The sequence below is a fragment of the Macrosteles quadrilineatus genome, unplaced genomic scaffold (assembly GCF_028750875.1).
Source record: "Macrosteles quadrilineatus isolate MER2022 unplaced genomic scaffold, UCM_ALF_1.0 Scaffold_8__2_contigs__length_117827958, whole genome shotgun sequence".
NCBI lineage: Eukaryota > Metazoa > Arthropoda > Insecta > Hemiptera > Cicadellidae > Macrosteles > Macrosteles quadrilineatus.
The window spans coordinates 12,534,087-12,547,456 of NW_026542601.1; the positions used below are offsets into that span (position 1 = coordinate 12,534,087).

At 34.6% G+C, this 13,370-nt stretch overlaps 2 protein-coding genes across 2 annotated transcripts in view; one reads left to right on the forward strand and one right to left on the reverse strand.

Moving 5' to 3' along the window:
• LOC128999651 (DNA-dependent protein kinase catalytic subunit-like) overlaps positions 1 to 1,094 on the forward strand; it is a 42,835-nt gene extending 41,741 nt beyond the window's left edge. Inside the window, exon 41 of the mRNA XM_054426266.1 lies at positions 1,058 to 1,094. The gene's annotated coding sequence lies outside the window, so the exon portion shown is untranslated. The remainder of the gene's footprint in view (positions 1 to 1,057) is intronic.
• A 406-nt stretch (positions 1,095 to 1,500) lies between these two features.
• Positions 1,501 to 13,370, reverse strand: part of LOC129001799 (irregular chiasm C-roughest protein-like) — a 29,308-nt gene continuing 17,438 nt past the window's right edge. Inside the window, exons 2-11 of the mRNA XM_054429246.1 lie at positions 10,718 to 10,959; positions 9,930 to 10,162; positions 8,978 to 9,199; positions 8,118 to 8,370; positions 7,620 to 7,747; positions 6,204 to 6,476; positions 5,231 to 5,372; positions 4,496 to 4,606; positions 3,539 to 3,777; positions 1,501 to 2,930 (exon numbers count right to left, since the gene is read on the reverse strand). Of these exons, the coding sequence (XP_054285221.1) occupies positions 2,640 to 2,930; positions 3,539 to 3,777; positions 4,496 to 4,606; positions 5,231 to 5,372; positions 6,204 to 6,476; positions 7,620 to 7,747; positions 8,118 to 8,370; positions 8,978 to 9,199; positions 9,930 to 10,162; positions 10,718 to 10,952 (2,127 nt within the window). The 5' untranslated portion in view covers positions 10,953 to 10,959 and the 3' untranslated portion in view covers positions 1,501 to 2,639. The remainder of the gene's footprint in view (positions 2,931 to 3,538; positions 3,778 to 4,495; positions 4,607 to 5,230; positions 5,373 to 6,203; positions 6,477 to 7,619; positions 7,748 to 8,117; positions 8,371 to 8,977; positions 9,200 to 9,929; positions 10,163 to 10,717; positions 10,960 to 13,370) is intronic.

The following is a 13,370-nucleotide window of genomic DNA, read 5'->3' on the forward strand; positions in this document are numbered from 1 at the left end:
TAAATATTGTGATAAAATTGGAAAAAACAGTGAAGTAATTTACACATAAGGTAGGTAGACATTTATATTTTTGTACTAACTAGTTAGATTTGTAATTTCCTATACATATTAATTTGAAAAATGTTATAATTGAATAGCCTCTAGTTTAAAAAAATTAGCAAATATACAGTTTATTCGTCCTATGCAGTAACTGAAATTAGTTAAATTAGAGGAACCTTTTCCATGTAAAAGTAACAAAAAATTTAGTAACTGTATGAATATTTATACTTATTTGGAAATAAAAATGTGATAACAACTGGTTATAACTGGTTACTAACTACCTTTTATGTTCTCTTACTGGGTCAATCATGGAGTGAATTATGGTAAACTTGTTACTCTCAAATTAGCTGACATGATTTGTTATTTGTGTGGAGTCAAGTCGCCCGGAATATAGCAGTCTAAGCCGAAACATCGAAGAGTGTTAGTGTGTTATCGTTTTTACTTGATCGTCCTCAGCCCACGATTCTACATAAAGTGACCATGGAAGGCTATCCAGGAAGATTATTACCATCAACATTCATGTCATTGAGATTGAGATACTAAGGATGGTTTCCAAGTCACCGCCATGCATCTATTATACTGAATATGTTGGTTCAAGCATTGCTGAGATAGTATCATAATCATATCATATTTGCAAGGATTGGAGTGCTAGATTTGAAACAGATAGATTTGATTAAATATAAAAGAAGATGTGGTTCTTCGTGGCTAGTTATTATTTAGTTTTTTTTACTTTTGAATCATGATCGTCTAGCTTATTTTTGGAGCTTTAAGCTTATCAAAATTCAAATGGTACGTCATTAATGTGCAAGGTATATAATATACAAAAGATGTAAACACAACCAACTATTACTGTAACACGTTACCTACAAGCTAAACTCTACCAAAGTTAAATACAGATGCCTGTTAAATTTATACTTGTAGTTGGGAGGAAATTAAAAACATATCTTCCACAATATAGTGGGGCTTCTTCTTTCAATAATTTCGTATTGTCGTATATCATCAGTTTGCCTGATTTCAGATAATACTTTATTAAAAATCATTTCACAAAGTTGGGGCTGCTTTTATAAAAGGTTGATGATGCTTAAGACCAATAGAACATTGAGTATATCAATTTTGTTAATGAAATTTGTTTGTTTGGTTGTAGTTTTGTTGTTTTATAATGCATTTTTAATACTAAATTATTTAAAGGTGCTCAGATGCGCACTGCACTAATGACCGACTACCATGACCCAAGCGTCAGGGGCCCAAACTATGTCACCTAAATTGGTACCAACTTGATTGATTTGTTGAAAATATTTGTGATCGAGTCTGATTTAGATGCAAGTGCCTAACAGTAAAAAATATATTCAATCGTCCTGTCTAATACTACTATATGAAAATAATAGGTTTTCAGGGTATCTCGACTTTCAGTTAAATCTGTAACTTTCAGAATGCTAGAAATTGGTAAATCACACCCATTCATACAAAAATTTAATATTTATTTTCTTAAGACAGTTTTAAGTACATTTTCGGTAATGTAAGTACAGAATATTTGTCATATAAATGCAATGAATAGAAAACAACAATTTATAAGAGCACTTTTTTGTTTTCTCACAATAACACATACCTTACAAAACCTAACAACAATACAAAACAAGACTTTTCATACAAACAAGAGAGATGTGAATTTCATTCCTCATCTCGAGCAAATAACTTTACAAAATATGTAAAAAATGTAGGAACATTTCAATGGATACAATAGTTACACAATATTTCAGCAATTAGATACTTTGAAAGAAAGCCACAGTCTTATAACAGCATAGTTTAAATCTTACATTTAGTAGTTTAATATTTCTTACAAGGTTGATGCTAGCTTATATAAGAACACAATAAATAAATTAAAATGTGGTAGTAGAATAGTTGTATGAGCGTTGTTATTCAGTTAACATATTGTATCAAGCATAATACAGGTTAAGGAAGACATTCAATGTTTTTACAAAGGCTGTACATAAAAATAATTTAAAGTATGGCTGATGAACCTTTTATCCATAGTAAACAAACACTACTTAAATAATAGGTTTGTTTCAAGATCAATGTACAATAATTTTGGACAATTACTCTTTCAAATTCCCTCCACTCAGTCACTTAGTAAAAGTAAAAAGTTTACATAACTGGTAACTCCCCAACCATTATTTTAAATACACAAAACCAATAGTAACATTTTAAAATGCGATCTTTTTTGGAATGGGAATTACATTTTCTGAAATTACAAATTTTTTGCTTTTTAACAGACTTAGACATTTTTAAATTCCGTAATGTTTACTGATGACATTTTTTTACTTTTATAGTTGGAAACCTCAATGAAAATAAACCATTAATTTATCAAGACACAAGAAAAGCTATACAAATAGACGGATCAGCCAAGACGTTAGTTTATCTTTGGTACCTTTCTATAATAACACATCACATACTTTCAATCCAACTGGATTATTGGATCAAGTATCTTTTTAGCTGAACACAATACAATTCTTATCTCTACGAAATTGTAAAGTTTGTTTAAGCTGCATTCAAAACACATGGAAACTCGTAACTAAATTATTTACAATGGAATCACATAAACGCTACACATGAGTGGCAAGAGTTCCTCTGTTGGCGTCGCTGTTGATGGTCTTGGTCAGGACACCGGTCATGGTGGCGTAGGGAGGCGGAGGTAGGGGACCCTGGGGTCTGCTAGGGGGAGGGGGTAGCTGGGACACGGGATGCCTCAGGTAGGGGTTGCCGTAGACCGCCGAGTACCTAGGGTCTACAGTGTTGTCTGATGGTACTGGTGACACTCCGGCTGGCAGAGGAGTGGGCGGACTGTAGTCTCGGGAGTAGTCTAGGTAAGCGACGTAGCCGTTGTTCTGATTGTTCTGAAACATGGAGAATGGTAGATCTGACGGGTTGTTTATATTATCAATTATTGTTAGGTAGTGTGGCTGCTTGCTGCTACTGATCTATAGTTTAAACTTAAAAGTTAAATATGGTCGTGTGTTTAAAGTTGGTTGAAAACTAAATAAATTGATTTTCCAATACTGAAAAATTACTTGGCTTGCAAAATGCTACTTCTGTAAAATGATGGAAACCATTTAGTCCTAATGTAAAAAAAAATCATTTCATAACAACCAAAAGTATCATGTTAAAACAAACATGTAATCCATGTCCACAACATGAATCATGTAATCCATGTTAATTTTTCTATGAAATACAGAGTTTACAAAATATATGATTAGTGCTGTCCTTTGACTATTCAAATTATGATTGTAGATGAAAGTATTTGAACAATTAGATGATTTCTCTAAAGATAAATTAATTAACCGAGGACCAATTTTTTTTTGTAAATCCAAAACTGGGCTGAGCTAGCTTTGATCACTTGACTTAAGTAAATAAATCCAACCAAAGAATAAGCTAAATTAGTGTTAAAGAAAAAATTCTTGCATTCATTTTAAACTTGCCTTTCTGAACTATTATAAGAACTCACATTTTTCGGAGGGAACGTTTGATCAGAGTAGTCGGCGAAGGAGTATCTTTGAGAGTAGCGATGGTCAAGAGGGACCGGTCCAGCCAATGGGAGGCCAAGACCCCCTCCTCCCCTCTCACTGGCCGTCTCACTTCCCCCCTCTCCTTCACCACCACTGTATTCTATCTCTAGTTTCAAATCTGATATGTTAGACGATCTGTCACTTTCTTTCTGGTGTTTCAGATGGTCGGTCTTGTCAACTGAAAAAAACATTACGTAGTGTTAAAATTACATGTTTTAAGAATTCAACTGCTATTTATGAATGCCCCAACTCATTATAAAACTCTATCATGTTGTCAAATGTTAGTTGTACTTTGACTTGAGTTGTATAATGGTATTTAAAAATTAACACTGTGGAATTTCTATGTAAAAATTAATTGTTCCAGATTCATTTTGTGGAAAGCGATGTTTAAAAAAATCTGAATATCAAACCCAGCTGTGCGTGTAAAGCTAATGAGTAATGATTTTTCTCTTGGTTTCATATCACACATTCTGGTACTCTCTCAATCCAGTAGACCATAACAAATATTAACTCAACATTGGTTCTTAAATCTTACTTAATAAAGGCAATTTCATTTTAAAACACACAACATTAAAAATGACTAAAACGTAATTATCAGCCCTAAAGAATCACCCTAAAGAATCACACTTTCGGCCATTGTTTTGACATTTTCATTCTTATAAATGAATTTTAATTTGTTTTATACCAAACCAGGCCACATCTACCCCATAACATATAAACAATACGTCCCAGACAAAAAGCTTTGGAAGTTGAACTTATGATTTGATCAAGCTACACAAATCAAAATGTAGCTACAAAAATGGTTTGTGTAGCTATGATGTTAAGCTACACACTCTGTAAGGTTTGGTTTTCCTATCTATAAGATTTCAAAAGTTTCTTGAGAAATAACAACTTACTGTGAATCTTTTTCTCCTTTCGTTGACACAGAAGAAGTAACATGGAAACAGTTATGATCAGGAGAACTACCACAATAATACCAAACACAGTGGAATTTAAGGGAAAACTCTCTGAAACAAACAAAATCAAATAACACCTCAATGTTAGAAATTAATTGAAAGGTAAATAGTCAGAAATGAATGTATTGTAATTTTGTAATTTATTCCCGGTGAAAGCAAAACTACTGAACCGTTTAGGCTGAAATTCGACTCAACTTTGTAGTTCAAGAACCTAGCCAGCACATGAGGCCCCTAATGTCCCTAATATTCCATTATGTGCTATTCAAAAGGGACACCCAGAACCAGAGATAGACGGAATGGGAGAGGACCCATTTTTATATTTGTATGTATGTGTTATAAAAAATTCAAAGTGGGGCTTTTTGAAATAAATATTTATTGTTCTCTGTGGGAAAATATGAAGGTCGATTACATTTACATCGATTTGTTTACATGTTGATACATTTAAGTTTTAACTTTGTTACATAACTGTGTGAATTAAACGTAATTTGTTTCAATCTAAGTGGTTAAACTGAGACTTCTCTATAATTAATGGTGATTGTGTAACTGTTTTCTGCAGTAGGATTGAAGAACCACACTCTCTTCTTTGTCCTCACCCAATTGCAAAACAGATAAAGAGACCTTGATATAAACTGTATAACTTTCAAAGTAATCCCAAGTATTTAAAATATTTCTTACTCTGAGCTTTAAGTGTGATTTCCACCACGTCACTGCCATAAGGGTTGGACACCGTACAGTTGTAAACTCCAAAATGCTCCAGTCTTGACTCTTGGATAATCAGAGTGCTTTTGATACCTTCCGTCAGCTGATCCTCCAAAACCTATCAACAGTATTTGATAAACGCTGTGTTTTATAACACATGAACAAGGTTTTGACTCGACAAATAACTGAATTAATTCTACGTATGGTTCGTAACAAACATTGTGGTGGATAAAAGTACTAAGGAAAAGCGAGAAAAATTTTAAATTTTATGCACTTTAGAAAATGTTTGGACTGACCGATGAATTGGAAGAATAAAGCATAACAGGTTACTGTGGGATCTATCAATGGAGGTGGTTGTGCCAAAAGCAGACTAGAAAATTTGACTAGGAGATGAAATGAAAACCTAGAAGGATGATGACACCCGGGAACCCCTTGTTGGAAATATGAAAAGCCAAAGATGACATTGTTCAGAGGCGATGAAGAAAACATGCAGGATTTGAAGAAGTGGAGGAGGATAGTTTGGGACGCCACATTACCAAATTAGTTTATTCAATTCAACTTAACTCTTATTTATGATGTGGGTTCAAAAAATATCTGTAATCTATGTTTTTTTTTTAATTCATTGATAACTTTTATGATGATTACTTTATCACCTACATAAAAACAGACCTCACTCATCTAAAGATATACATCTTACATTACACAAGGAAAATAATATTTTGATTGCTGTTCTAGCTAATTTAAAAAAAGAGTCTTCAGGAATGTTCAACTATAATATAATAGACTTTTACTACTACAAAAGGCATGACATGGGCTAGAGCAAAGGAACTGGCAAACCATAGAGACCGATGGAGAGTGTTCGTCGAGGCCCTATGCTCCCCCTAGGAGCTCAAGGAAATAAGTCAAAGTCACTACAAAAGTATTTTTTAAATTTTGTTTGAATACTCACTGAATAATTCAAATCAGAAGCAACGTCCTCGCCCTTGAAGTTCCATACAACTTTTTGAGGCGTTGGTATGGAAAATGCGGAACATTCTAATCTAACAGTGTCGCCGGGAATGCCGTATTGCGTTCGGTGAGAGATGATGGTGGGCGGTCCCTTCATGTAGATGGTTGCATCTGCCTTGATGTCGGGGAACCCAGGGACTGTCGCTCGACAGAAGTATCGTCCGGCAGACTCGTGAGTTACGGTGATTGTGAGGTTGGAGGAAGTGCTCACTACCTGTTCCCACGTAAACGTTAGTACATTGCCTCGCTGTTGGAGAACAACAACGTCTTAGACAGAGAAGTTACAACGTTGCAGGTTAGTGTTCTACGAGAAAATTAGCAGAAGCAACAGCGTTATTGACTCATCTCGTAATGGATAGGTGATTCTTAAACTGGACTATATCGTCTGTTTCAAAAGTTTATGGGGAATTTGGTGGCACTTATATTGAAAAAATTTTTAAATGTCTTTCAAATTCAGAAGGAATGGGATAGGTACTGCAAAATAATAAATGTCTTAGCTCTAATGATGTTCAAGTTCTATTTTCTATTTTCTTTCAAACAAATTGTAGAAATTTTCAGTAATTGACACTCTAATAAACTTATATTCGGTATGATAAACTCAGCGTAATCTTTAATCTGTAGGCCAATTTACATGTATGATATACTACTATTAATTATTTTGGCTATACATTAAAAAATGCACTGGGTAGTTTTAACAACCATCAATTAATTAGTCAAAGATTTTTTTTAAAGTTAACACTCAACAGGTACTGATAGGCCTATACAGTTGTCTTAACACAAGAGCTATGAAAAGTCATTCTAAACACAAGAATGAATAATCTATCATATCCATTAAATTTCTCTGAAATATACAGCATTTAAAAAAATATAGAAGTTGTATGGTGTAATAAAAAGTGTGATAAAAAAGGTGTGGTAGTACCTAGTAACTTTTAAAACGTAGTAAACCCAAAGCTAGATAATTGAAACAAATTTGTTGCAATGGTATTGTTTTAATTTCAATGTACAATGATTTTCCTGATTTATTTTTGTATTTTGTAGAACTGGTCATAATCATAATAAATTAGAATGAAAGGTTATCAGCACATAGAAAGCAAGGCACGAATGTTATGCGAAAGTCTAATAGTCTAAGTGGTGTTATTGTGTACACTCTAATTAAAAGCTAAAAGTAGTGAATTTAAGCTGCAAATATTGTCCAAGATTAAAACCAGTGCTACAGCTAAAAGTGGTTGGGACCACGTTACTTTTAGCTTTTAGTCAATAGATAATCAGAGTTAGCAATGAAAAACATCTAATTCATTTTAAAATCATCAAGTTAGTTGTGTAGATAAGACTTGGAAAAGTAATAACTGATAATCACCCTGCCAGAGTCCTCATGTATCCAGACGATGTTTGGTTTTGGGTTTCCATCAACATCACAAGTGAGGGTGACTGTTGCCCCAACATCGGCCTGCACGCTGTAGGGCTTCACTCTGAACCTGGGACCATCTGGAAGTCATATGCAACTGTGATGAAATGGTAAACAGCTGTGCTTAGTGTGTGATGGGTGAATAGCTACTTGCCAAGACAGCTGATTTGTTGTTTACAGATCATCAAGAAGTCTTAAGGATCGAACCAGCAATTATTGACAAATTAAAAGGCAGTTGCTAATTAAGTTAATTTCTGCATAACTGAACCTGGTCCGAAGACGGATATCCGACACAAGAGACAAGAGTAACTTAACCAAACTTACTTCTGACTTGCCACAAAATATCTATAACTAAAACGTTCGAAAGCTATGCATGACATATGCTGCAACCTGGTTAACAAGTTTAGAATACTTTTACCAGTGTTAGTGCAGTAGACAATGAATACTTACAGCTCACATCGAGTCTTTCACTCTGCTCACTCCTGCCAACCATGTTGGACACCTCACATTTGATGAGGGAGTTGTGGTCCTTCTGAGAGATTTTTTGCAGGACAAGTTCCGAAGCAGGATCGCCCAGGACTAGTTGGTCATTGATGAACCAACGGTACGATACTTCTGGAGGATTAGCACTAACAGAGCACAGCAGTCTAACGTCTTGTCCTTCCGCCAGCTTTGATCCTTGGCCCACCATTACGAGGTTTACCTGCAACAATTCATGAGGTGTTAAATAGTCGATACTTGGTCTTAGATGATTCTGGTTGAACTGGCAAAAATATTGGCTGAAATTTCAGATGCTTTTCAGTACTCCATTTTTGAATCAAGCTAGAACTCCACATCAGTTCTGACAATTCCGCCTATAAGACCAAGATTTACAAGTCTACTTTGACTGTGGAAGCATGCTTTCTAGTTTGAGAGTCTGCTAACTTTCAAATCGCACCTCTGACCAAGAACTTTTAGTTTCACTCTCACTTTCACCAACTTTAGTCTTTATTTTATGTGTAGATTGAAGAGTAGAAAAATTAAAACATTTGGCATAGGGTAAAGGGGAATGAAATGCTTGTTGTATTTTGTTCCAAGTCTTTATCTTAAAAACTAAATATATACCCTTTCCACAGAAATTGACTAGAGACTAAGTGCCATAAGTTTACTATATTTTAACTTCAATATCACCGATCAAAACTTCAGTTTACAAAGTATTAATAAATTTAGGGCTTAGGTTTACTTTGTAGAAATTGCTACTTAAAAACTGACTAATATTCCTCTTTGATTACTTGTAAACATGTAGATATTAACAAATGTTTTGTCCTTACCTTGGGGGCGTATTTGACCTCTAGTCTCAGTCTAGCACTGCGATATGTCCTGTCAGCCATGTTCTGAGCTTGACAGGTGATAGTCGTGTTGTGGTGGTCCTTGGTAGGTCTCATCTTGAGGACCGACCTAACTGTCACCAACTTTGGCTGGTCAGTCAGAGGTTCATGAAACTGTTCTGTTCCCTCCTGCAGTACATTACCAAGGCCGTCTATCCAGGTGATCTGAAAACATGGAAAACCCAAATAATTGAACACCTCTTAAGCATGAATGGTGAAATACGGTATTCGGTATTGCTCATGATAAGGATTTGTTATTGATGAAAAATTGCTAGTGAAGTGAAAAAAGAAAATACATATAACTGTTCACAGTGAAATCTGACATGATTGTAGACTCAGTTGAGATTGTAGCGGTGCATGGAGGTACGCCAATGTTATGGAATAATAAAAAATGACACACCCCCCATCCCCCCCATAGACCACCCTTACCCATGGTCTTAGATAACAATTAAGACAGATAGTTGATGTGACCGTATTTATTCCTTACTCAGAAGGACGACGGTCTCAACTGCTTTGCTCTCAATTGTCACTGATAATATTTTCAACCAAGAAAGGGTCGAGTTGAAGAAGAAGAATAAGAATAAGATTAAGAATCTTTATTACTCTTTAAACATTTTACAGTACAATAGGGTTCGAAGGTTTGAAGGTCCAATTTTACTTAATTAAGCAGATCTATAATTTTTGTAAAGCTGGGTTCTCCTAGGCACGGAAGCAAAGCATGGAGTGCAGAGTTCGCTCTCCCCTTGTCTTAGGAAATTTAATGAAGCCTACTGTTTTTCTAGAAACGAAGTGGACTGCCACTGGAGGAGCGGAAAATCATTCGCTTCTCTGCATTCTGCTCTCCGTGTTCCACATTTTAAAAACCCAGCTTAAGCAAGCACGCAGGTTCCATTACCTCTGCTGGAGGTTTTCCAGCTATTGAGATGCATTCCACTCGAATGTCTCTGCCTTCAGTTGTGAGCAGTTGGCTGCCCTGGATGATGACTGGAGGTTCAGGGGACACCAGCACTGTGAGGTTGGCAGCAGTGGAACTGAGAGGAGGATCACCACTTGGTCCTGGCGCCACCTGGCAAACGTACACTGCGTCGTCCTCCAACAATACAGGAAATATTTGTAGAGAGTAGTCGCCTGTGAAGGGATAGAAACAGTTGTTTGAATTTATCGAGATTTGATAGTCAAAGAACAAGGTTAGTTGTAGTTAAAAATTTACCAAATTTCCACTTTAACAATTTTACTTTTAAATTAATACTAGAAATCATTGACCTTTTCAACAATAGTGTTTGATTTTCCTGTGTGGTTCTGATCAAGTTAAAACTATAGTCAAGCAGATTTTGGTTTAAAAAAATCTGAACAAATATTCCAGCCATTGTAGAGGTCTTGAATTTATTGTTTACTGAAACCCCTACCCTACACTTCTAAAAAATGACTATTTTAAAATTAAAACAGAAACTCTAACCTTCTTCATGTTGTAGTTGTTTTTTTAGCCCACTTTAATAGTTTATTCGTGATTTAATGTTTTGTGACTGTGTTTAAAAACCGTGACGTGAAATTATGTGTCGAAAAATTTAAGTTTTGTATATTTAAGGATCTGTGGATGGTATAGTAATACCAAAACGTGTAATCTTTTGGATGATCGAGGACCACTATAGGCAGTCTGCAGGTATTGTAACCTTTTGATCTCACCTTCTTCTTCATTGGCAACCATCGAGTATCGTTCGAAGCCGGTGAGGTTGCCAAGACCAAAGCCATCCTTGGTCCATTGCAGCAGTCCAGACTTGTTGATGACTCTGCAGGGTAGAGTGACTCTACTGCCGACCACTGCTGTCTGGTCTTGCGGCTCCATGGCAAACTTCTGCTGCTGCTCTCCCGATGTCTGCCATACCAGCACCAGCACCACTAGCACCCACTGCTGGGACATTCTGTCTCTAGAGATAGAATTACGAACATAAATATATTGATCTAATATTGATATACGTTAACACACATATACATTGATCAAAAATATACTTATACTCTACGGAAGTGGGATATCTTGACGTTTTGTTTGTGTGAAGTAAGTGTCACATATGTGCTATGTAGTATGTTGGTAGGATTGACCTTAGCTGAAAATATCTATACTATTATTTATGAAGTTGTGCTAACTGGGTAGTTGACAAACAAATAGATTATCTTTTGCTAGTTTGATTTTTGTCCAACAACATAGGGGAATGAATTCTCTTTATGTATGTGTACTTCTCAATTGATTGCTAAAATTATTCAGGACTGTCACTGTTTAAACAACATTCAAGTGTAGACTGATATTTCTTTAATTCAAGCATAAAAACCTGAGAAAGTACTGTAAAATTATTATTGAAGTGAAATAGCTTTTTAATATAATAGAGTCCCGCAATCATCTCGGCACCCTATAACCCGGCAGTCCAGATAATGTGGCCATCACCTGGCTCAGAAAATTATTGATTTTTTGAGTTAAATATGCTGTACAGTATAATTTTTTTTATTTCCTAAGGTACCAAGGATTTTTTGTACTATATGTGATGACTTTATAGTGACTTGTAATATAAAAATACAGTACAAATAATAATGGCGGTTGAAAGCTTAAAAATTGTACTGTTCTTGTTTTTAACCCTAGTTCCCGAAAACCCGGCTTTTCAAAAACTCGGCACCCTTCCAGTCCACATTACGCCAAGTTTGTGAGACTATTGTATTACAGTATACCATTTAGTTAGTACTAAGAATTTTGAGTTTTTCTGTACTAGAAACCATTGAGCATATTTTTAACAGTCTACTAAAATAGATCTATTAGCATTTAACACTTGTGTTGCTTTTTGGGTGTCTTGTCATCATTTGCAAATCAAATACAACAAAATCATCCACTGTTAGTTTCAGCAATGCACTATTTATAAATACAATTAAGGAGTTGAAATGTAGTCTTTGTAATTTAAAACCAAGAGAAGCATTTGTGGAAGCTAAATATAAAGATACAGAATAGATATTTGTAACAGATAGCAATAGGGTGGGAGTCTTTTGTTGATGTAGTCATAAGTATTATTAGAGTCAACCAAACATAACCCTGTCAGTAGGGATTTCTCCTCTCCTCTCCCCATCCCTTCATCTTTACAGTTTTTTACTTCCATTCTCAATTTCCTCTCCTAATCCATACTTTTTACATTGCCATGCAGCCAACACATGTTCTGGTTTTTGCCTGTCGTCGAAATTCTGTGAGCAATTGAAAGTAGCTGCCGTTCAGTTTGACTCGTAGAATATTATTTTTTTAATGTTTGGAACCACCTATGGTGTTAACAAATTAAATAAATATTCAGAATACGTTTTATTGTTGTAATATTTTTACGCTGCTTAGCATTATACTAATTTTTTTACTTTTTGAGGAGACTGTATTTATTCAATATTTTATTCAAATGGTATCAGAAAATAATTTTGAAAAAATAAATAAAGAATTATTTAAATATTATTTGGATTTTGAGTTCATTTGGTACTAGACAGTATTAACCTACACATTAATGCTTTATTTTAGTAAAAAGTATACTTCAAGAATTAAACAGATTGTTTGTATTAATCAGCGCTGGTTAATCCATCAAAGCTGAGATACAATGTCAGTAAATAGCATTATTTGTTTACAATCCTAAAACCTGTAATGAATTCGTAGGTCAAAAATCTAAATTTCCTTAACATTTAACGTAATTTTCTCAAGGAAATAAACATTTACACAAGGAAATAAGGCATTTGTGTAATCTAAACTTAATGGGGTGAATAAAGTATAACGACTGGGCTTAAGTTAAGGAATGAGACAAATTAAATGAGGCAGAAAGTTGAAGTAATAAAGTCAGAATGATACCTATTAAAATAATTGTAGCAAAACATCTAATTCTGCAATAAGAGATAGGTTTTTTTTTGTAACAGCTGCCTGTTTAAATCGATTCAGAATGAATAAATCATAACTAGATATCAACATTGGTTTTCAATTATATAAAAGTACAAAAAATAGACAAAACTATTTTAAACCACTAAGTATGCTATTTATTGCGTAATTTCATTTTTATTCATTTAGTATTTTTATTTCCTAATTTTCTTTCTATTAAAATATCTCTATTGGAATAGATTATTTATTTGATTTTATATCCATACGGTAATAATTATTTACAAATATAAAAACGAAAAAAAAACATCAAATGGTTGAAGATCCCTAACAGTAAGGTGTAAACTTCTTTTTCCTACCTACAGTCACCGACAAAATTGGCTTCCTTGCACTGATTATAGTACAGAAAGCTGCTAATTGCTGCATTTACTTAATTTGTCGCACCGTTTATACTTTGGCGCC